Raw genomic sequence first — 25,202 nt, forward strand, 5'->3', positions numbered from 1 at the left:
AAGCTTGTGATTTATTTTAGTGTGCTCTGGATGATTAACTTAACAGTCAGAGGTTAATATCCTCTTCTTGAAAATACCAATGTGAAGTCTTTAAAATAAACAGTTGTCCCCCTCAGCCTTCTCTGGCTGTAGTGCTGAGAAGAGCATCATCTTAAAACTGCATGTATGAATTCTTGTCTTGAAAGGTTTTTCTTTTGACAGTGTATGAGATTTTACAGAACATATCTCACTATGTGAAGGATTCTGGAAATTCTTTTTCTCTTGAGAGGTCTGATCCTTCTCCTCTTTAGATCTGCAGTCTATTTATTGACATCAAAGATGATATGTCACTTTCAAGATACCAAATGTTGGAATATCTGTTTCCTTAAATTAGGTCATCAGAGAACAGTTTATTGCTTTTTTCTTTTTTTATTTTTAACACCTGGGTCAATTACAAGGATTTAAAACTTCTCAGGAACACTTAGATGTTTTATAAAGAATGCTAGGATTAAACAGTATTGAGTCACATTTGCTTTTAATGTAAAGAATTATAGTTGATGAGTTAGTTGCATATTTATCTGAGTGGAACCTCTGCTTTATTATGTCATATAATGAATAATGTGTATTTTTCTAAAGAAGTAAAGATATGAAGTAATGAGAATGAAATCATAGACTTGCACAGCTTAGTGGAGCTACTGATTACAGCTGATATAAATGTCATAGTTTATTTCTGTAGCAATTTGTCCTTGTGCATCTGCTGTCCTGTACTTTGGCTTTCATGCATAGATGGGGATTTTTTTCCTCTACAGCTTTATCCTGTGGAGTTCTCTAATTATATTCTGTGTCTCTCCCTTTCCATTTCTTCTGCCAATGTCTTTGTACTTCAGATCTGTCCTGGAACTCAGCTTAATGTATTTACAGGAGTATTTCATCTTCTGAACAACTTGGGCTTGGAGACCACTTGGAAGAGAAATTTAATCCCCCTTTCTGTGCTTTACTGTGCTCAGCACGTTTGCATGACACTGTGGTGAGATAGATTATGTCTGTGATAAAGCTGTGGGCAGGGTCTCTTATTTCAAACACTAAGAGCTGCAGACAGAGGTCCAGCTCATTTCAGCACCTCGGTGTGCTCTGTCAGAAAGTATCATGGTCTTCCTGGGTGATGCTTCAGAGTAAGGGCTGTAAAATAGCAGGCAGCCAAGCAGGGCTCAGAGCTGAGGCCAGCAGGAAGGAGAGAGGAAATGGGCTCTGTTGTACTGGGAGGGCTCCTAAGGAAACACCACAAAGATGTAGAAACACCACAAAGATGTAGAAACACCACAAAGATATAGAAACACCTTTTCTTGCAGGAATTGCTGAAAGAAAACAGCAGCTGAAGGTTTGTTTGCTGCATCAGGAGATGACTGTGGTCCAGTGTGGATGCAAGCCTTGCTTCAGTGCAGCAGGATTTGTCTGTGCTGCTGCCTGGCAAGGAACTGGAATGGATTACCCTGTGCTGGCTCTGCTTGCTTTCCTTTCCTTACCTGTTCCTTGCAGGATTGCTCTTGCAAAGCAGGCAGAAAACCAAAGTAGTGGATGTGTGCTGGGGCAAGGCTGCACTGCCTCCCTCACCTCGAGCAGCAGCCCTGCATCACACCTCCTACATGACATGAGAGCCATGTGCAGGCTGCCCTGCACTCCTGTGCTCTTGGCCACTGCCTCCCCTCCCCACGAGGAAGTTGTGGGAAAGTCGTGGTGCACACCACAGGATCTTGAAAGAGTTCTCCTGGGGCTCGAGTTGTAAATGCCCCACTGAAATATTTTTACAGATGGAGAATTCTTTTGAAATAAATAGAAAAATTTCCCAGGATGAAAATTTTCTTTTAAAGCTTTTGGAATGCCTCCATTTATTTCAGACTTGTTGGACTGTTGAGGATCCCTTGACAGCTGTGGGTTCTGGAAAGTATCTCCTTGACTGCTTGCCCAAGACCCCCCTTTTCCCCAGTAGCCATGGACCTCACTCCATCTTGAAAATGCTTGTGGGAGTATGGGATCTGGAGTGTGTTTGAGACTGATGAGATAAAGAAAAACAACTATAAAACTTCATGCTATAAACACTTGCAAGCTTTATATTGCATACAGCACACTGAGCCTTATGTATATAAATCCATGAGCTGCTAATTCATTAAATAGTTAATTGCTCTTTAGTTCCTGATCTTTAAAAAGAAAATTAGTTGACACTAGCCATTCATTTAAGTCAAAGAAGAGTGTAACTCTTGATCTTCAAATGTATTTCATTATCGTGATATAATATCAGTATCTCAGCTTTATTCAGAATGCTTTTGAGTATAAACTCTATGGTTAACATCCTATTGCTTGTTCTGTTTTTCCTGTTGAGCTTAAGCATGATTAGTATGTTTTTGTAGGCAGCTTAATGAATTGCTTAAAATAGGAAGTGTCCTTGGTTTACCTGCAGCATCATAAAAAGTAAATTGCTTAAATTTACCTTTGATTTGTAGGCCTTTGCTTCATTGAGTCTGATATTATGACTTCCTTTATGATAGCTAAGTTGATTACTCTTGATTAAATGATTTTGGTGGGATATTGTAGTACTTGCTGAGGCCATTGTTCAGAACAGATACAATTATGTTCATGATCCTTCCTGAGCCTGTGCAGTAATAGAGATAAGGTTTAACTAGCAAGACATTGATGAACCTTAGGATGTACTGCAGGACTCAATCATTTCCAGGGGCTTGGCTTTGACTCAGGAGGGTGATGGAAAGAAAGCAAGAGTGATATTGTGTGAGGGTCATTGAACTTACAGACAAATGCTTTGAGAGAAGCTTGTTATCTCTAAATGTGACAGGAACAGGACATTATTGAAGTTAGGTTTTTAAAATGTGTATTCATGCTCAGAGGTAAATGAAACTGAGTTTGTAGCCTAAAAACCTCCATGCCATTCTCACTTCAGATGGGGCAACATTATCCATCTTTATTGTAGTTAGGTCTGTGACTGTGAATAGATGTCCATTTTGAAGATATTTCTTCCCAGCAGATTGTTCATTATCTCTCTGTTGGAGGCTACTACCCCAGAGCTCTGCTGGTTCACAGGCTTTTCTTAATCCTAAATTATCTTTCTTCTTAGCATTGCCCTGCTGCAGGAGCAATCAGCTGAGTTAGCCAAAGCAGCTGAGATGGATGAGCAGCTGCCTTTTGCTTGAAGCAAGCTGGAAAGTGTGAATACAAGGTTGTTCAATGGCATTTTAATGAGGATGGAAAACTCTTGCAGTCATGACCAGCCAAATGGTACCTGCCACAATTTAATTTCATCACAGTCCTTATGGATGAAGGCAGTTTGGTATGAAATGGCTGGGCTGACACAAAGTATTAGAAATCCCATAAAAATTCCTTCAGGAACTGATTTTTAAGGGTAGTCTGAATCATGTGAGCAGTGATGAGCCTGTAAGTAATGACATCCTCAGTCAGGGCAGACAGGTTTGTCTTTGTCTTTCAGGCTTCATAGGATCTTAAATACAGGGGCTTCTTGGTCTCTGAGAATGGTGGTAAGTGTCTATGTGATCATGTAAATTAATTGTCAAAAATATTCAATTTAGGTGATTCAGACTATTTGAAAGTAAATTCATTCCAGTAATCAAATTCATTATATTCACAGTTTATAACTTATGTATGAGAATAAGAGTTTCAGTTATGTTCTGAGATGTACTTGCATTTGAGGTTCTACTTCTGGTTTTGCACATTAATTTAAGCCTTGAATAATGCAAGGTAGGTCTGTGAGTCAATGTATTTGTATGTGGTAAGAATCCAGCAGCCTAACTACCAGTCAGCTTTAACTGACACTAAGATTAGTCTCAATATTTTGGATTTTTGGTTAGTGGGATAAGGTTAGTGGAATAAGAAAGAACCTTTTGAGGTTTTTTTTTCCAGGTGGGAACATAACCCATGGACTGCATGCTCAGTTTCCTGTGGAGGTGGTATTCAGAGGAGAAGTTTTGTGTGTGTAGAGGAGACCATTCATGGAGAGATACTGCAAGTGGAGGAATGGAAATGCATGTATGCCCCAAAGCCCAAAGTCATTCAGACCTGCAATCTGTTTGATTGTCCAAAATGGGTAGCAATGGAGTGGTCTCAAGTAAGTTGAAATTAATTTGGACCTTCTATCTTGTTTTCTGAAGAAAGCCTTTGGTCCTGTGTTACTATATATTCATTAGAAAGGTATAGCCCTGAGATAATCAACAGTACTGGGAAAAGTTTGATCTAAGCTGTTTTGCCTGATAATCAAAATGTTAATGTGTCTGTCTGTGTGGAGAAAAATGCACCTAGAATTCCTTGTGCCTGTTGAATTCCTGCTTTGCACGGAGGAGAATTTAGAGACAGAGGTCAGGCCACTTTGCAGTCAGGTCATTTATGTCTCAGTTCTTGAAAAATGTAGTATTTCACTGGCTGTAATAGTTAAAAGCACGTCTGTCTCAGGGGCTGGCAAGTCTGCAGGGGTGATTTTCCAACATTCTTACCTTTCATTATATTAACAATAGCATAAGCCAACTTCTGGCTGTAGTTATCTGATACAGTCAGATAGATCAGCACTCCTGTAATTCCTTAGTTCATCCAGATGACATCAGTGACACAGGAGTGCAGAAAATGCAGCTCCCTGGACCCAGCCTGAACTGAAATCACCACTGTGACAATGCATTCCCAGTGCTCAGCCACTTGTGTTTGACTGCTGCCAATCAGACAAACTTCACAGAACCCCAAGAAATCGCTCGCCCTCCCAAAACTCAGCCTTATCTTTCCAGCACCAACCTTTTCCTCCTCCGCCTAGCAGCGGGGCCAAAGCTGTCCGTGTGGGTGGGAGAGCTGTGTGCTGTGCATCCCTGGGGGTGTGCAGAGCTGTGTGCTGTGCATCCCTGGGGGTGTGCAGAGCAGCGGGTGAGGCTGTGCTGTCCCCGCAGTGCACCGTGACCTGCGGGCGGGGGCTGCGCTACCGCGTCGTGCTGTGCATCGACCACCGCGGGCAGCACGTCGGGGGCTGCAGCCCCCAGCTCAAGCTGCACATCAAGGAGGAGTGCGTCGTGCCAGTGCCCTGCTACAAGCCAAAAGGTAACTGGGGTCCTGGCTGGCCTCTGCTGTTGTTCTGCATTTTTGTTCAGAGAATTAAAAGCCCCTGGTAACCTCTTTCAGAAGTGCCAGAAGGTGGAATTTACGGGGAGTTTTTTCAGTTTTGGCAGAAACAAGAACTTTAATTATCGGCGCTAGGAAAAGTGCCCTGCTGATATTTTTTGCTGATAATGTGGCCAGACTGTCATGAGGTGAACGTGCCAACTAAATCTATACAGTCTGGTCAAATTGAAAAAACCAGAATTAATGAGCTTAACACAGGGAGGAGTTGTTCAATAATACCTGAAATGGGAATGAAACTCCATATTTATCACCTGGGATCTTCTTGTTTGCTTTCATTAAATGTGGCAGCATTCTCAGTGTGACTCAGCAGCTCATTAAGTTATACTCAGCCTACTTTCCTTTTCCCTTCTCCATTTCTGCATATTTAAAATAAAGAATGGAGCTCAAACAGCATGATGGAGTTTTCTAGTAAATTTTATTACCTTGTGCATCTGCAAGAGCATTAGATCAATAAACAATGTAAACTGTGAAGTTCAGAGGTGACTAATGCTAACATCTACATATTGCTTTGATTTTGGAGAAATTACTGAATGTTTTGAGTTTTTTTTCCTCTGCCAGAAAAAAGTCCTGTGGAAGCAAAATTGCCATGGTTTAAACAGGCCCATGAGATGGAAGAGACCATAACAGTCTCAGAAGAGCCAACGTAAGTACTCTGCCTTTTACAGTGAAGAGACATTTCTAGTGTGTTCTGCAGATCTCTGGAATGATTGTTGCTGTGCAGTTTGCTTTGACAGTTGGCCCTCCATGGGAGATGAGTCCTGTGGTGAGCTGTTCCTAATTTTACATCTCAATAACTTTGCTGCTGGAGCTCCTGTTCTGGATGACACAGAGCTACGCTATTACAGTGCCCCTATATCATTCAGGAATTCAGAGAGACTTGATTTAGCCTAATTAAGCCCTAATTAATGCATGTGGAGATGCTTCAGCAGAAATAAATTAAATAACTTTAGTTTTATCCTGGTCATAGCTGTTACCTCAAGAATGTAGTGGTGGTATTAAAACTTAAGAGGTACTTTGTAGGGTTGCCAGGATTTCCTTGGGGGGTGAGACCAATGCATAAAGTGAGAAAAACCTGCTGATCTCTGTGCTTAGCTGCATCTGTGGGTGTAAGTTGTGCAATTTTACGTGTGTATGTGTGAAATAACATCTGGATTTTTTGAGTCCTCTTAAAAACTGATGAGGTTAAGCCTTGGAAGTCTTGGGGATGAAAGCATAACTTAAATCCAGCTACACTTGCTCCTGATCCTTGTATGTTAGGACCCTTGTATGCATCCACACAATTCCTTATATACCCTGTGTACACTTTATACACACACACATACACATATTTATATGTACAGTATATTTAATATATAGGCATTAAAATATTTAAATTTCTAAAAAGTATTAACTTTGTATATGGCACAATAAGTATTTGATTGTGCTTTGCCGAATTCTGTGCTCTGTGTAATGTCAGTTTGAAATAATTCAGATGAGTTTAATTAAGTTACTTTGGATTTATATTACTCTGATAGAGGAGTGTATCTTATGCTTATTTTTCTTCTTCCATCAAGCTATTCCTGATTTTTGGCACACATGCAGCAACAGGTGTGACCAAGAGTAATAAAATCTTTACACCTGCAATGACTCACAGAAGAAACCCCTTGCCAAACAGGTGTTTATATAGCTATGGTGACTGTAGTTTAAACTTTTTGCTGCTCTAGCCTCTCAAGTCGAGTGTCAACCTACTGTGAGTGGTTATTTCACTCTCCAAATCGGTGGCCCTGAATTCAGGCAGGGTAGTAGCAAAGATATAAAAATAAAGTGTGATTGTCAAAGGGGGATGATGCAATCAAATGTGCCTTTTAAGTGTCAGGATAGCAGAATGAAGGTATATGAGGTCACTTCTAGAGAGGATTCAGCATGAAGCTATAAAGAAAATTATCTCTAGCATTACTAAATCCTGCTGTGGCAACTATGAGCTAATGCAGTTTCTGGGTTTTTAGGATCCTTCAGCATCAGCCTGACAGAACAATCAGGGAGGACTGGCAGGGACACAGCATTGCTGGTTCAGAGGATATGTAGAATGTAAGAGAGCTGAGCCAGAAACTTTGTCAAGGGCTGCCTTGTGCCTTGTCCTGACAATGGCAGCAGTTATTCATCCTTTCTAGCTGTGACCCAGATATTCCACTGGAGCCTTTTTCTTCTCCACTCACTCTGGAGACTTAGACACTTTTCATCTTTCATTCATGAGCCTCATCCTGTCCTTAGACTTTCCTTCACTATTTCCAGAATCATCTTCACCTGAGTCTGAAAGGTTTCTCCAGCCACCTTTTGCTGACTCTTCCTGCCACCCCCTCTGTGCTGAGGTTCTGTGGTTCTGTGCCTGCCCAGCCTGGGCACTCTGGGCTCTCTGGGACCCAGCTCTAACACTGCAGCCAGATTCCCCATTAGTTTCATTTTACTGTCTTCTGCTGCCAACTGCTCTTTAGTCTTCTAAGGAAGCTGGCAGGTAAGGAGAAATGAGAAATAACTGATGCCTGACTTCATTCCTTTTTGCAGATTATCTGTTGGTCATGCTGGCAGTAATGGTTTGCAACCAGAGAATTTCTCCATCAGTGCTTTAAAACTCTTTCCCAAACTGCTCTGGTCCTTTCCAGCTAGAGTCAGATTTTTGGGTCAGGGATTAAGATTTAAAAAGAAACTCTGGCAATAAATCATCCCTTCTCCCAAAATAAATTATAACAAGATTTCCCTCTGTTTCAGGTCTCTTTAACTTTGTTTTCTGTAATTTAGACATGGCATAGTGATAACTCATAGCCCACCTCTGCCTAGCAGGAGACTTATTATTTGCTTGGTAAAATGCCATCACTTTTAATTTTAGTTATTCTGTTGTCATCCAAACTTAAACCACAATATGAAGTCTCAACTTCTAGTCCATCCTTTTATGACAACTTTCTCTCTATGCTTTTGTGTGATATTTTAGTTGATAATGAATAAGAGAATAAATGCAGCTGTGTTTTAGAACCCACAAGTGATGGATATGCCAAAAGTAGCTTGTGGAAGATAAATACTTCTGCCTCTGTGGTCTACCACGGCTGGTGTCCTGAATTTACATAGAGGGGGAATGTTCAAAAGCTTCTTTTTTTTCTTATTAGCAAAATAAAAAATGACTGTCCTTAAAGAGAGGCCAAGAAAAATGTAGGTCTGACCTTTTTAGTTTTTAGTTGTGGAATGTGATGACAGTTGATACCAATCATTATTTTAAATGTTCTTCCCTCGAGCCTTCTTAGTTACAGTGGGATTCACAGAGAAGCTCCAGCAAGCTTTTGCATCCTTTTTATTACTTGTAAGTTAAAGAAATAGACACCTCTCTGCTTTTCATTGCTTAGGGAAAAACTGAAATGCTTTCAAAAACTGATATGTTTTTTCAGCAATATGAGCTAAAAAGTGATGTGAAATGCAGTGTTTCTCATAAACGTTCCTGCTTATTGGGTTGGAGTCATTTTCACAGACATGTCCCCACTGTGCCTTTGGTGATAGAGAATTACCCATTTCTGACAGCTCCTTCTCTGAAGATGGGCTGGTGATTTTGTCCAACATTTTACCCTTGAGGCTGATAAAACCAGTGTGGCTGCTCAGAGCAGGCAAGGGTGGTGCTGCAGGGAGGGGTGGGGTGCCAACATCATGGAAGTTCTGCTCAGCATTTTAGATGCTTCTTTAGACTTTTATCCAGGACCCTTGGTGCTTTAGGACTGGACTGGAAATATGGCTAGAGAGGCCTTTTATTTTTTTTTATTTAGGTATTTCCTGTCTCAACTGAAAACAAGAACTATGAGGTCATGAGGAAAAATAAAAAATTAAGAGACACCATGTTTTCCAAGTCTTTAGTAAGCTGCAGAGGGCTGCACTGAGTTTTCAGTTCTGATTTGATTTGGTTGAGTTGAACTGATCTGTCCCAGTTTTATCATCATTAGTTTAGGTCACTGCTTCATTTCCCAGGTCATCCTACACTTGGCTTTTGCAGCATGTGCCAGGTGAATGCACATTTCCATTAGAGCTAGACTGATAACACTGCAGCATGGACATGCCCTCTGCTACATCTGTATTTTCTTCATTATTTATATCTGCTCAGATGAATAAAAGGAGCAATTTAGCTCAATGACTGGGTAAAAAAGCTGATTATGAAAAGTTGTACCTGCTCAAATTTGCTGCTTTTTTTTTTTTTTTTTTTTTTTTTTTTTTTTTTTTTTTTTTTTAATAAGAAGGGGAGTCTTGTCTAGAAACTTAGATATCTCATAAAATTTTCAGTTACCACTATCTTGTCCGTTATAAATTTCTGATGACCTAAAAAACATTGTAGTACAAGTACTTTGATGCTCCTTAATCCTGACCTGAGATGACTCTGAGTGTGTGCCCACTGAAGGCAGGCTGAGTTTACTTCAGGGAAGTATTGTGTCCAAAGCATTACCATGTGTATGCTGTGAATGCCAAAATACATCTGAGGCTGATGGAGTTTGCTTTAATGATCTGCCACAGGCTTTGGTTTTGCATGTTTAAGATAAAGTAAAAGTAAAAAAAGCCCCATCTGCCTGAACTCAAAATTTAGATTAAATTTCAACTTTCTCAGTGTTCAGTCAATTCCTTGCTCTGCTTTCATATTAGCAGTCTCCACTGGCATCTGTTGAAGGTACTTAGTGTGACTTGAATATGATCATCCTTGGAGAAGTTTTATAGTTTAGGATTTCAATAGGTAAATAGTCACATGATTCGTTTAGCAAATGCCAAGGTACAATAAAAAGTATGTTGTGTGTTCATTTTTTGTCTTGTACTTCACTGAAAAAATACCAGACACTAATATTCAACATGAAAACCTCAATTCTAATATAGGCTTGCTATAAGTCAAGGAAAAAAAATGCTTAGAATTTTCTGAGTTTCTTTATAAATCAGTTGGTTGCTGAGTGAAATAATTGCTGTGGTTCAAAATTTCCTTTAATTTATACAGGATTTCAAAAGAATGTTTTAATGCACTCAACTAACAGTACACAAAACTAACAGTAATTTCTGGTATGCTGCTGTCATGCTTTTACCAAAAGAAGTTATTACTTTCAGACTATAAACTTAGGTATGGTTAGAAGACCAACCAACTATTTTCAACTATAAATGTCCATCAATTTTATTTTTCCAATTAAGTACATACATATAAATGGACCTAATTTTTTTTTTTTACACGGAAGGAAAAGAAAGTAATCATTCTGTTAAGCCTATGCACACTGGCCTTGATCCAATAAAGCACTTAGGCACAAGCTTCCCTCTGAACACATTGTCATCCTGTTGACTTCAAAGCACAGCTAATGTGCTTAAGTTAGGCTCATGCTTAAGCATTGCATTGGATGAGGGTGATTTTGCCACCCTAGGTAGTTTGCATGGCTGACTTTGAAAAGACTGTGAGACCTGATGTTCCAGGATTAAGCTGATTCTATCTGTTGAGGTAAGAGCCTTCCTTTGCAGCTTTTCCCACAGAATAGTCATTAGAATTTGTGTCAGAAGCATCTGGACAATGACCCCCACCAGCTGTGCCATCAGTGAGCTGTTAGGTTGTTCCTAACCTGGCATTTGCTCAGATTTGATCACTGTAGGACACAGCCATTCACTGTTTTAATACTATCCTTCCAATAAAAACCAATTTGGCCTTTTTGGAAGGTTCTCAGACTTGTGAAGGGATGAGCACTGGGAGTTCTGGGTGTCAGGAGAAGCTGGGGATAGTTGTCTTTTCCTGAAGGCTGGTGAGGACCAGTGAGCTCTAACAAAAATTCTGAGACAGTTCAAGAAAACTTTGATGGGCTTAGATGTATTTATCTTTGTAGCAGAGCTCTAAAGCTATTTCATTAACATCTCCTTAAAGAATAACCAGTTAATCTTTTAACCACTGTTGGAAATAGGAATAGTCTTCCACAGGAAAAAGTCTCTTGGGGTCTGTCCCAATCACAGCCTGGGTGACTATCCCAAGGACTGACTTAAAGTATCCTTACAGGTTATCCAGCCATCTGTTCTTTCTTCCATTTGATTCTTCCTCTGTGTATACTGGCAAGATATTATTGGCATGATAAACTGTGCACAGAATCAAACCACACTGTTGACATTTTTCTGTGCTTACTGTATGCACAGTGTAAATACTGATTTTTGTCTTGCACAACTGTTCTTATGTTTGTAAGGGCAGATTTCCTGCAGTAAGAGAAAGATAAGGGCCAAATCTTTGAATCCTAATTTGGATCTTTCTTTCCAAATACACTTTTAACATTGGCCAAATTACCTTCCTATATCTCCTGCTGGTGTTTGGATCATCAGCTACATTTGGACACATAATAAAGAGCAACTTCAACCTTTTCATGGGGGAAAAAGTTCTAGGAAATTCTGTATTTGATTTCTTATAAAGTACACCCCAGAGCCACCCAGGATGACTTTATTAATGAAATTCAACCCCTTGGCTCTAGTGCCATTTTGAAAATTACTATCAGATATTAATGTGACCCTCAAAGTCAGAGAATATTATAACAAATTCATGACCTGTAAACCAAGATTTTACTGTGGATATCAGCAGCATAAATGCTTTCTAATAAAAATGATGGACTGTAGACTGGTTAGAGCTCTTTATTGAAGATGAGAGTCTGCTTGCAAATTGCATCTGAAAAGCAGCCTGCAGTGCTGTGCACTGGATATGGCTCCTTTTGAAAAGTGCTTCTCTTCCCTCTGGTTGCTGATTATTAGTATGACATAAGGTGAGTACCTCTTAGGTTTAAGCAGACTGCAAATATACTTTTGGCATATGCCCAGGTGTGTGTATCTATATTGTATAGATATATCTTCCTGGAGTTTCTCCTTTTTTCCCCACTGAAGGAGATTGAGAAATGATTTAGGTGTTTTCCTTTTTCCTCAGAAAAGGATACAGCTTTTCCTGTTCCTCATGATTCTTTCTCCTCTTTTCCTACATCTTCTTGTGTGAATTTTGATAAATGTCTGGGATGAGAGCCAAGTGAGAGACTTAAGATGCTTGATTATGCATTCTATTTAAGAGTCAGAATGATGTGTTGTCTGCTCTGTGTATAAACACCCATTTCTGTGTTGGCTGTGTTTAGCTGTGCACACAGACACAGTTACACAGGAGAAGTGACAGTGCTGTGATGCTCTGCAGGTTTGTCCCTGAGCCCTGGTCCCCGTGCAGTGCCACGTGTGGCAGTGGCACCCAGGTGCGGGACGTCAGGTGCCGGATCCTGCTCGCCTTCACTCAGACAGAGCTGGAGCTGCCCGAGGAGGAGTGCGAGGGTGTGAAGCCACCAACAGAGCGCGTCTGTCACCAGGTGTCCTGTGACACTGATCCTGTCCCCTACACACCAGAATTCCCTCGTGCTGAAGATGGCAGTGTGGTTTATGACTGGGAATATATTGGGTTCACTCCATGTTCAGCCACATGTCTTGGAGGTACCTTTTATTTTTTCTTAATTTATCCTGAGTTGTAAGAATTTGGCATTGTTTGGTACTGTTGCATCTGCTGTTAGTGTTACCCTAAAGTAACTATATTAATATGTAGGAAAACCTGCTGCTGCGAGTTTTAACATATTTTTGGTTAGTGATAGAGTATTTCAAACTACCTTCTTTCCTTCAGCAAACACTTACTGGGTTAAGGAAGGTGCAGGAAGTTGATGGAGCAACTTGCAGGAAATCTTGCTGCTGCAGGAGTGTCAGCTGCCAGGCTTTCTGTGGTACCAACACATTTGATGCATCAGTGGTGAAAATGTTTAAATGATCTACCTTTTCCTAGGAACCAAAAGTATATTGTTTCAAAGTAAAAATTCCCATTTTTATTCCTTTACTTCGAAATGCTGCCATTTTCTGCAGAGCAGTAGGAATACAGAGCTGTAATTAGAGTTGTTTCCAGCCTGGCCAGCGTGCAGATCAAACAGGAGCTGGTTTGGGTGCACTGTGTCACTGCTTGGGAGCTCTGTGCCATACATCTGTCTGCAAGTAGTTAGGCACATTCCTTCCTGGATGTAATCGAATCTCCCTGTCGTAGTAAGTACATGTTACCAGACAAGGCTGCTGGTGTTGCTACTGCTTACTGTACTTTGGGACTGAACACAAGTGAGTTATGAAGTGTTAAGTGGAGGCAGTGGAATTGTGAACACACCTACATATGACAGGACTGCTGACATCAGTGGGAAGTGAAGACAGTTGTACCCATAGAAGAAATAAAAAATGTAGGAAAAGGGGGAAACAGGAACAATTGGAAGTGGGGAGTGAGATAGAGCTCCCAGAGAGCAGCCTCCTTTGTGCTATTCACCAGCTCAAAGCTGGAGGACAGAAGCTGGGAGGGATGCCCCAGAATGGGACCAGCAGGATGGTAAGTGACTGATGGTGCCCCCTTTATCATTTAACTGCTGCTTACTGAGAGGGTTGATCCACAGGAATAACAATGTGATCTCAAAAGCTGGAACATCCCATTCCCTGCACTACCTGCAGTGGGCATCACGACTGGCTAGGCAGGAGAGACTGTAGTCCAAGTATGTTTGTATAAGCATGAGATGGTAGTGACAGCCGTTGTGGCTGAGTGTCTCTGTTTCATATTTTAATAAGAGAAATGTTTTTAGAATAAGGAAATTGTCCTGTAAAGCAGAAGTAAACCATTCATTAATTCTATATTTGTAATTCTGGTATCTCAACTGATTTTTGTAATACACAACCATTTTCTTGCCATCTTAAATCCTCTTTACTGCTTTTTAGCCAATATCTTTGCCAAAAGTGTTCTAAAACTCCAAGGTTTTTGAATTTTGAGGATATCATCAGGTATGTAGGCTGAAAGAATCTCTAGTGGTTTTCTGCCTTCTGCATCTTCAAGGTTGAGTTTGCCCTTGCAAAAGCATCTCCATAAAAACTTGCACTTGGTGTGCAGGCTGATGGTAATTTAAGGAGCCTGCACTGAACACAGCAGTTTCATTGGAAGGAACTTCAAATTGACTGATGAGCAAAATCTTGTGTTCAGCTTAATTTTGTTCCTGAGGGAGCTGAGTAGGAATTCTGTTGTTGACTTCTGACCCTCTCATGAATTTGTGAGGTTCTGTGACCCAGAATTGTCCTATAGGTGTTCATAGTAATCTAACAAATTGTTTGCTATGTAGTGGAAATGACTCACTTGAAGAAATTTGAAAGACAATATCTGTTTGTGTTTTTAAGACGTCTGTGGTATCACTGGTACTGTGTCTAGACATTTTCCTTACATGATGCTCCTGGGAAATGTGGGAAGTTGTCAGGGTATTTTGTCAATGAGCAGCTTCAGAAGCCCCCATGTTGCTGTGCTAGGTAGGTGATTTTTCCTTTCTATCAGCTCTGGTCTTCTGGCTGCCTTGGCAAAGGCTTTCAAACAGACCAAAAATTACCTGCCGATAAATAGTTTTAAGGGAACCAGACATCTCTTCTGTTTCCAACTCACTGCAATGTACTAGCTAATGATCTCACTGTCTACTATTTTTCCATTGTGTAGTTCAAAGGAGCTGATCCCTTTCTGCTAAGTTTTATGTTCAAATCTCATTTCAATTAGATGAACTCTTTCGTTACAAGAAATAAATGTTGTCTGAGTTTGGAATAACCCGGTGTAATGTAAATTATATTAGGTCCTTTTTCTCTAGTATGTATGCATCTAGCAGTGGCTATTAAAACAAATTCCTGTGGATTTCTGTATCCACGGAACTCCCTACCCCCATTTCTTAGTGCTTAACTCTTTCTGAATGAGGAAAAATCCTGCAGGGTCTAAGTAGGCTGGAAGCTTTTATAGCCACTCTTTGAGCAAAGTCCGAATCTCTCTTTCAGAACTTGTCACTTGCACCTTTTTTTTAATCCTCACACAGACTAGACTTGTAATTCAGTCTCCCCTGGTCCCTCTGCAAAGCAGATGAAAAAATGCAGATGGAAACATTGGGTTTTTGGGGTATTAGACTTAGAGAGAGTGATTTGCAAGGCGTTATCAAACATCATCTTTCCAGTTCTAGAGCAGCAGTCACACCAGTCTGGGGTCACTTGTGTCCTCTCTGCACCAAACCTCTGTGGCTTCTCACACAGCATCTGAAGGGCCAAACAAGCTGAGGTTTTGAGGGCAGCCAAGTTGTTTTATGCCTCTTAGCATAATTAATGCTTCCTTCATCAGTCTTTCCATGAGTGTAAATAAAAGTTGTCGATGTCTGTTAGTCATAGGCAGACATCACCTCTACTACCCATGGGAAGCTCTGTAACCAGTCTGAAATCTAAAGATCTGGGTTTTTATTCAGTGCCTGAAGAAATCCCAAGCTGAAAATAAGCCAGCTATGTTCTTGGGGATCTCAAAATTTGCCTTAATTTTCCCTGAATGTGTTTTTGGGTTTCTTCAGTTTTGTTTTTGTTTTCTTTTAAACCTGAAGAACTTTGGCCAGGATGTGAGAGTCCCAAATGTAAGTTTAATTTACATAATATCATCAGTAGGGAATTAATAATCATTATGAGAATAAAGAATATGCCTGAAGAGAAATGTTTTTATTGTAATCTATAGCTTTTCTTTAGTGTTGTCAATCTTTTAACTCGACATTATTTTAAAGGGATGTTTTTCATTTTGAAAATCACTGAACATTTTCTTGTTTAAATATACATTGAGTTGCAAGAGGCAGATTTTGGTGGTTGAATATTATTACTATTATTATTATTATAATCATTCTCATTACTCCATCTGCTTCAAAAATTATTATTTGGGCCACCTAAAGTCATTACATTGGCCTAAAAATAATGGGTGGCTTTGGTAACTTCAGAGTTCAGTCAAGTTGTGTTTTCAGGCTTTTGTCTGGACCATAAAGGCTAGAAGTTTACCATTTTATTTATGAGAAACCTGAGATTGCTAGAATATTAATGGATTCTAGCCAAATTTAAGGACTCTAAGAAAAACAATGACTGTTCAGAGACTCACATACAAAGCTGAGAGAATTTTCTCTCAGCTTGTGTTGGAGTCACCTTGATAACTGGTCACTTGTATAATTTGTTTCATTAGCTGCAGATGTTGTTTACTCTCTTAAAGAAGTATAAAATAGATGCACAGAGGCTCAAGGATATGTAGAATTTGGCATTTCTTCTGAGTTATTTTCAGCTTATAATTGATATTTTTAAGAAGCCACCAAACTGAGACTATCTGATGCAAATAAATGTCCTTCCTCTTCCAGCTATCGAGAATAGAGCCACCTTCTTAATGTTTGCACAGCAGCTTTTCACCCCCATTTTCTTTGTACTTTAAAAATGCAGGAACAGAAATTTTGGGCTTAATTCAAGCATTTTGATCTTTTAACACAGCTTCAAGCACTGTATATTTCATTGCACAGAAAAGATTGTAAAAGAATGTAAATGTATGTGGTTTGAATGCTGGGTTAAAATAGAAAATATTCTATTTCACTGAATAGTAGGGTAATTACTACAATAGTGCATCAGATTACTGTAAAAATACTTAATGCTCCCTGCTGCATACATAATGTTTTAGTTAAATTATCTACTATGTTTATATTATAAGCCAAGAAAGTCATGGATATAAAACTTTGCTTGTTTGAATAATAGATTTTTCCAGTTTCAAATTGACATAGAATAAGTTTATCAGTGATTGAAGTTCCCAGCTAATGGAAAATTGTAGTTTGGGGTGAGAAATCTGCTTAATTGTGAAGATATTTTGACAGTTAAGTTCAAGCAAATATAACATCAATTAAGTGCAGTTATTTATTGAATCAAGTTCTTGAACTGAGAATGAAGAAACAGGAAGGGACTTCGTGGTAGGTTTTTAACAACTCTTTAGTGTCCATTTTGTACTTACAGCATCAAAACAGGGTGCAAGTTTTCTTTCATTGAGGCCCCTGTGGGGAAGAATTGCTAATGCAGTTTGTGCTCTGTACTTCAGTCAAATGAAAAACACACCACATATCAACATTTTCTTCTCCTAATGTGATTAAAGCTCTGCAGGTCCTGCTGCAAGGCAGGAATGGCTTAATGAACTCCAGGTGGCAATTTGTAGTCAAAACCCATCACCTGGTATGACATGCCTTTTGTTCATTTGGCTGGCCAATTCAGCTTATATAACACCAAGATAAAAAGTTCCCATGACATTATTGCCAATTTAGATGGTCTGGGGGGAGTTTCACTTCATTCTCCTCCTTTGTGTGAGATATTGAGATGATTCTATGTCTTGCAACATGTTCCAGAGCAGAAGCATCACCTTGGAGCACGATTTTCTCACAGCAACACAGGGAGGTCAGTGAGGCTAAAGCTTGGCAGCATAGGGTAGATTATGACCTAAAACATGGATTATAATGGATACTTGGCATGGACTTGATTACTTGTAATCAAGTAAGGGAAATCTGTTTCTGTCAGAACTCAACTCTAAACGCTTCCTTCTCTCCTGCAGACAGTCAAATGTGCATTTCCTAGGTAAGGGGAAAGGGAAGCTGCTCCTGTAAACAAACACTTGAGAATTGACTGGAAAAAAAGCTTTTGATTCCCCTACTTCAGTAAAAAAAAATATGTTTATTGTTTTGTCATCTTTGGCATTTTCTTAAAGACATTTCATGTCTGTATTACAGTCATGATATTTGTTGTTAAATGTTTATTCTTAGCCTGAGTAGTAAAATAGTTTTCCTACAATAAGTTTGTTCTACATTAACTGAATTATCAGTACTTTGATACAAGAGAACTGAATAAGTTGTCAATCATATTTAAGGTCAGGTCTTTTGTTCTATAAAAATTCATCACTTTGTAGATGTAGTCAAAACGTTTATATAACAAGGTCATTCTGAACTGCAAATGAGTCCCAGAGGGGATCTCGAGGTGTACCAGAGAGGCTGAAAGAAATCAGAAGCTGTGTTATTCTGAAAATCACTACTGGCTTACCCCTGCTGAGGTGTCTGAAGCAGTAGGACAGGCTCAAGTGGGATTGAGGCCTGGGCTGGCTGATACACTGGACTGAATCAAAATTGTTTATAGGTGGAGGGAACATGTTTGGTTTATGAAAATAACAGCAGTTCTTGTGTACAGGAGAGAATTATTGGCCTGGGGGTGGAACTTTCTGTGTTGAGTATTCCAGCCCACTGGAATCAGAATGACTGGTAGTCAGCAGTGTCCTTACAGAATCACTGAAGATAAGTGGATGATAAGAAGGAAAGGAATTGAAATTCTATGAAACTATAACTCTTCAAGAGCCATTTTTACCTGGAAACAATAAAGACACTTTATGATTTCAGCTCTTTTGTTCTATAGGATTTGGATCATTAGCATTGCTTGTATAGAACATCCCAGATACCCAGAGTCCCCCAGGCACATCACAACCTTCTTGTATTTTATGGGCATGTGAGTGAGCTTTGAAATTGAGCTAGGCTTTCATACTAAAAAATATGATCTATAAAATTGGATAATTGCATAAGTTTAAAATAGAAGTAGTTCACAGAATGTGTATTCACTAAGCTGTCTTGTTCTAAAGGAAACTTATATTACGTTTCATTTTGCTCATAGAAATTTGAGCATTAGTAATCTTCCATGCTTTAGTAATAAGATCCAGGTAGCATGAGCTGCAGATCAGAAGGTGCCAAGAATGGTAACGAGTGAGGAAAGCTCAAAGCTGGGTCAGATTTGCTGCCTTCAGCAAAACCATTGCATCTCTTGGCCACTGAGAATGGCTGACTAAACACAGAACATTTCTCCTGACTATAGCTTTGCAAGTTCTCTGCTTTTTTATAACAATTTTTGCAGATCTTTAGCTCTTTATAAAGGGAAGGTAAGTGAGAAGGAATCACTTTTACCTCAATTTTGGCAATGGAGGTAGTAGTTGGTTTAGGATCATTGCAGAACCAGTAGATGCAGCCTCTGGTAGCTTGACAGAAAAACCTGTTTTTTTATTGCTTTTTGGGGTGGTAGAATGTCAAATCAATGTAAATATCACAGAAGTAAAGTTAGGATATAAATCACAAATATTTTCTGAGCATTAAATATGTAAACTGTCTCTGGATTGCTTTTTGCTTGAGATGTTTCTTTTAAGCCTGCTGTCGAATTGAGTGCTTTTTTACTGAGCATTACTCAAGAGCAAGCTTGACAGGAATCTGTTCCATCTTCTCTGTTTCATGGTGCTCTCCTTTGGAATGCAGGCACCCAGGAAGCCATTGCCATGTGCCTGCACGTGGACACCAAACAGGGTGTCAACGAAACCCTGTGTGACCAGTCCAAGAGGCCACCCCCGATGACCCGGACCTGCAACACGCAGCTCTGCCCCCCGAGGTACCTGCAGTGATGGAGAGGTGGGGTGGCAAAGGAAGGGTTAATGGGGCTCAGATAAACACTGCCTTTCTCAGAAAGGGCTCAGATTGCAGGACTGTGGTCACGCTTTCGGGGTGGAATTTCACTGCTCTGTTTTCAACAAGGTTTTGGGATTAGGGTGTTTTTTTGGTCTTGTTCACTCCTTTTCCACTCTTCATATCTCACTGCTGAAATAGGGGACATTTTCTGAAATAAATCTCTTCCATGTTGAATATCTGCCAGAGTTGGAAAAAGAGTCTTAGCTCTCCTAGTGATAGAAGGAAAATTTTAAGGATATTTCACACATATACACACACACGCAAAAAAAAAAAAAAGATGAGGATATTTACTTTCTATCTTTACTGAATGAAAAAAATATGAAATTATTATTTAAAGGCACCTTAATTTAATGCTTCTTTAGTAGCCCCACCTAGTTCTTATGTTTATTTGGAGATTCTGGGGAAAGAAAAAAGTCCAATCTAAATTCAAGAAAACCCCTAGGTCATTTGATCACTTGAAAGGGCCGTATGTGAAATTTTGATGTGTGCTCACTTATTTACCCATTTCTGATCTCTGACATCCCAGATCCTTTGCAAATTGTTTCTATGTGTTTGCAGAAACCTTCTCTTGCTAAATGTAGGGAAGAGCTTAACAGGAACAGGATGTTTTATAGAAAACATATACACATTTAAAGGAAGTTTTGTAAATATAAGAAAGGTCTATTTACATATTTACATATATCAATGTAAACATCAGCAGGTTGCCAACTCAGTGTTTTTAAGAAGACCACTCTAAAGGGAAATACTGGAGTTAAATTTGTCTGAAAATGACCATTTTTACTTTATTGTTGATAAATCCTGCATTTGCTTGTTACCTGCAATAAATCCAATTTATACTTTTGTGCTCCAGCCAAACCAGAGGGGTGTTTTAGCCATTGATCAGTAACTGTGCCTGCAGCTGTGCTCTTTGCTGAGCTGTGTTTGGATAAGACTGCTCCTTCCCCAGTCAGGGGTGGGCTGCTGAGGTGAGCTCTTGGCTGTTTTTGGGACAGGTGGCGGAGCGGCCCCTGGAGCCGCTGCTCGGCGACCTGCGGGGTGGGGATCCAGAGCAGGGCCGTGTCCTGCCAGCAGCCCGGGGGCTCTGCTGCTGCTGCCCCCCTCTGCAAGGACACACAGCCTCATTCTCTGCAGGCCTGTAACCAGATTGACTGTCCCCCTGCTTGGCACGCTGAGGAATGGCAACAGGTATGGCTGGGTCCCAGAAGAGTTTAATGGGCTTAAAGAGTTTGAATGGGCTCCTCTGGCCAGGGATTTGAAACTCTCCAGCATGGAAGGCAACTCCCAGCCTTCTGTGTGTGTCCCAGCTTCCATCATTAGAGCAAACTAACCCAAAAGCACTGCTTTAGACTCCTGTGCCAGTGGGAGTCCACCTCACAGGATGAGGTGGAAGTCCTTGTTAGGATTTCAGAAGGTTGGATATCTTTTATTCCATACATGATTTCTCTCCCTATGCTCTCTAAATACAATAACCTTCTTTTCTTTATTTTTGATTAACTGGTGAGGGACATAAATTTATACATAAGATGCATGTTTGTCTCTAAGATTTCTGCTACTTCCGTATGTTTAGATGATATGTTTGACACTTGAACTCCAGTTCTCCTCATCTCTAATATATTGAATATTTTAACATTAATTTTCCTTGCTGCCTCATTTTTCATTGAAAGTAGATGTCATTTTTCAAGAGCACAGCTGTCCATGCAGGTGTAAATGCTGTGTTTAATTCTCCTCCTCCTCAGTGTTCACGTACCTGTGGAGGAGGGATTCAGACCCGCAGAGTGTCCTGTAAGCAGCTGCTGACAGATGGAAGTTTCCTGAAACACCCTGATGACACCTGCCAGGAACCCAAATTGCCAACTAGTAAAGCATGTGCAAAAGTTGATTGTCCTCCTCAGCTGGTCTTTGGAGAATGGTCCAAGGTGAGCCAACCTCAATAACGGGGAACCAAAACCCTCCATTGCAACAGAAGCTCTAAAGATTTCTGCCTGGGTAAATGAGCTGTCTGGAGCTGTCATAAAGCCTATGCTGAGCTGAACTGTGCATCCCTGCCTGCAGCCAGCCTTCCTGGGCAGTGCTTCATCACCAAAGGACATGGCATGCCTTCTACCAGACACGTCTGGCTATCAATAGTTTCATGGTACAGCTTCCAAAAAGCAAATATTTGCATTATTCTGGAATACATCCTCCTCTTTTCCTGTTTAATGCAAACTTGCTACCACTCCCCATTCAAAATGATTTAGAAAATTGAATTTAGAAGCTGCAGTTAAAGTTACATGCAACACAACCTAATAGAGAGGGTTAAGAGACTTGCCAGAGACTGTTTAGAACCTGCTGAATTGTTTCTGTCAGGTACCAGATCTCAGTGCTCTGTTTTGCCCATGGCTGGGTGTAAATAATCTCATGTTATTTTAATTCATTACTTGCTTGCTGGAAAAACTGTCTGTGTTATATTCTTATTGCCTGGAAAAGTGGAGAGGGTTTAATTACTAATATTAGAGTCTAACAACTAGATAACACAAGGATTTGTGAAGTAGAGTGTGTAGACTCTCTCAGAACTTAAAAATTAAAAAAACCTACCACAAAGCAAACTAGTTTAAATTTAGCATGTGTGGTGTGGAGCACCAAGTTTAGCTTGACTGCATCCTTCCTTTCACAGTGCTCAGTAAGCTGTGGTGTTGGAATCCAGAGAAGGAAAATTGCCTGCCAAAACCTAACAGCAAAGGGCCAATATGTCACATTAAATGGATCAATGTGCAGTGCTCTGTCTCCTGCACTGCTTGTAAGGTCTTGTCAGATGAATGCCTGCAACAGTAAGTATGTGACTTTATCTGGTTCCTTGCTGATTTGGAATTATCTATTTGTAAAGAGAAATCTGTGTGCACATTAATTCACTCATCTCCCTATACTATCACAACATAACTTGGCACAAACTGAGTGTCATAATTACTATAGCAGTAATAACAGGATTGTTTTTATTTTTGCCACTCAGAAACAAAGGTTATGATCTCAAGAAGTAGTTTTTGAATATATGTTATGTTAATATATATGTTATATACCTCTCACCCTCACTCTTATGCACAATTTGGTCTGATTTTTCCTTTATTATTTACACTATTCCAAGTGGGGGGGAAAAAAAGAAATATTCATAAATTTAACATAAATTACAAAGGACATTAGAAAAGATAAGAATCCAGTTCTGCTGCCCTGTCTTTTCACTGTACCTTTGTATTACACTGGACATTTTGCTTAACATGGTGGAATTCAAAACCTGGAACTCTGTGCCAGTGATAATTTTAGGTATAATTTCTATCTTTCCTTGAAAAATTAGAATCCTGGCCTCATTAGCTGCACAGGAGTGTTGACAGTATAGACATTCTCAAAAAAAATCTAATGTTTTATTACTGTCTGTATAAGGATATTTTCAGAAGGATTGTCTACAGAAATTGTACAATTTGGGCACAATTGGGTTATGATACTGATGGAAGTTGCACTAATTGTGAGTTTAACAGTGATGGAAAAACCTCTCTGATACAGAATATGCTCAATTATATACATTAATTAAGGATAGGCAGATCTAAATGCAGGTTCCTTATGTCTGAACCTGTGCTCCCCTTCCTTTATAAAGGAGAGTATTGGTTTGCAGGTCTGGGGAGCAGGGTGCTGAGAAGACAGGGGAGAAAGAAAAAAAGAGCTTTTAGTTTTGAGCTGGGGGAAAACAAAAAGCTTTCATCAATGGCCTGGTTGTGGTCACAGGTCAGATATTGACATGTTTTGACCCAACTCATGGTGTTGTGAAGAAATAGCTACTTTATACATTTTGAAGCTTTGCTTTAAAAATTATTCACAAAACAAAATAAGAAATAGAATAATTACTGATTCATACATAATATGAAACTTCTTTTCCTGGCCTGCATTTCAGATTAACATGCCAAAATCCTGAGGTTCAAAACTCCACTTAAATAAAGCCCTGTGGACTTTCAGGAATGTCCTTGGCATAAGGTTTAATAAAATATTTTGAGTTGCATATCTATCTGAATTTAATTAATTGTGGATAGTTGAATGGCAGTGGAGCTGGTTTGTGAATTGCTTAGCTCAGACTGATATTAATGTTACCATGTCAGCTTCCAGCACAGTGCCTAGAGAGCAGCACACGGGGCTGCAGAGGGGATATCAGCCAGAATGGGTGCAGACCAAAGTCCTAGAGGGAATCACTGTCCTCTCCCTCCATTTCCACACCCTTGGAGCAGGGCAGCCTTTGCAGCTCAGACCTCCTGGTGGTTCTCTCACCGTGCAGCAGGAGGATGGGGAAGGTGTGAGGCTGCTCCACACCTGCAGTTCCTGACTAGTCTTGCAGAAGGAGCCAGGGCTGGGACAGCAGCAGGCTTTGGATTCCCAGGAACATGCAGGAGGCATCTCCTCCTCCTGCAGCCCTGGGCTGAGGCTGCCTTGAAGGGGGACTGAGCAGAAGGAAGGAACAGAGCATGGCTGTAGGCAGGGAGTGATGCGGATGGGTGAGGAGCAGCGTGGTGTGAGTGCTGTTGGGGATGCTCCTCTAAGTGATGCTTCTGTGGCTCAGATGAGTGCCTTTTTAACTGTCTCATGACAATGCTGAGTCATTTTAGACTTAATCTTTTACCTTGAGACTGGTAATCGTAGCTGTTTTCTGACTTAGTAGTGCTTATTAAGTAGAAACATTCCTGACTCCGGGCTCTGAGAAATAGGAAATAACACCAGTCTAGCCCTGAGGTCACCAGGATCTGAAACCCAGCTGAAGCTGTTCAGGACCATTACAGGTCACAGATGCAGATGGATTTGTATCAGGTGATAATGAGGTCCAATGGCTCCAGCACATATTCCCAGAGATTTTCCTTTACTCTCCCAAACAGTCCATTACCTCAGCAGCTGCAAGATTGAATGACAGTAAGGATCTAGAGAATGCATATTTACGTGGCCTCATACATTCATATGACCTTATGTATTTATATAGCCTGCCATCCACAACTCTGAACTTTGTTTCACTCTCAGCCCTGCTCACCAGTCACCAGTAAAAATGCACACACCCTTTAGTGTTCAGCTGCTAATGAGAGTTAGTGGTCTCTTTTAAAGAAATGAAATGGATGAGACTTGTTAACATATTTATAAGTATGCACTGGGTTTAATTCTGAGTTGGAATAACTAGTGTAAACAGACCACAGCCTAAAGTATTTTAATTTGTGTGTTTAAAGTTACACTTACTGTGTCTGTAAGTTGGATTTTGGAAATGGAAGATTTAATACTGGAACCCTTCCCTGAAAATAAATATTTGGGGCTCAATAACTGATCAAAAACAGGACGTTACTTTAATAATTTTAGTAAACTGAGTGCCTAAAACAATTTAATTGTTGTACCATGAGAAATGGCTGAGGGAACCTTGTATCTGGATAACAAATCCCGATTTAAAAGCTGTGTAATTATGAAACCTTGATATCCCCACAGGTCTGAACTCATTACCCAAAACATTGAAAATAACCATTTTGTTTTATAAGCATAAGAACGCACCCCAGGGTGTAGTTCCTATAGTGTACACACTTATTGAATGCTTGAAGCATTTAGCTTTTCACCTATTTCTTCACAACATACTTGTAGCACATGTATGCACAGCTTTTCGGGTATCATTTGTGTGCCATCAGTGCAGTTGTC

The 25,202-nt window shown here is 40.0% G+C and overlaps 1 protein-coding gene across 2 annotated transcripts in view; it reads left to right on the forward strand.

Moving 5' to 3' along the window:
• The window catches only part of ADAMTSL3 (ADAMTS like 3), a 168,760-nt gene that overhangs the window by 116,157 nt on the left and 27,401 nt on the right, over nt 1-25,202 (forward strand). For both annotated transcript variants that reach the window (XR_008841284.1, XM_056499487.1), the window contains exons 13-20: nt 3,904-4,108; nt 4,929-5,076; nt 5,716-5,800; nt 12,329-12,615; nt 19,320-19,449; nt 20,519-20,711; nt 21,263-21,442; nt 22,180-22,333. Coding sequence is in view for 1 of the 2 variants with exons in the window: in XM_056499487.1 (XP_056355462.1) it covers nt 3,904-4,108; nt 4,929-5,076; nt 5,716-5,800; nt 12,329-12,615; nt 19,320-19,449; nt 20,519-20,711; nt 21,263-21,442; nt 22,180-22,333 (1,382 nt within the window). In the remaining variant the exon portion in view is untranslated. The remainder of the gene's footprint in view (nt 1-3,903; nt 4,109-4,928; nt 5,077-5,715; nt 5,801-12,328; nt 12,616-19,319; nt 19,450-20,518; nt 20,712-21,262; nt 21,443-22,179; nt 22,334-25,202) is intronic.

Source organism: Oenanthe melanoleuca, chromosome 10 (assembly GCF_029582105.1).
Source record: "Oenanthe melanoleuca isolate GR-GAL-2019-014 chromosome 10, OMel1.0, whole genome shotgun sequence".
Taxonomy (NCBI): domain Eukaryota; kingdom Metazoa; phylum Chordata; class Aves; order Passeriformes; family Muscicapidae; genus Oenanthe; species Oenanthe melanoleuca.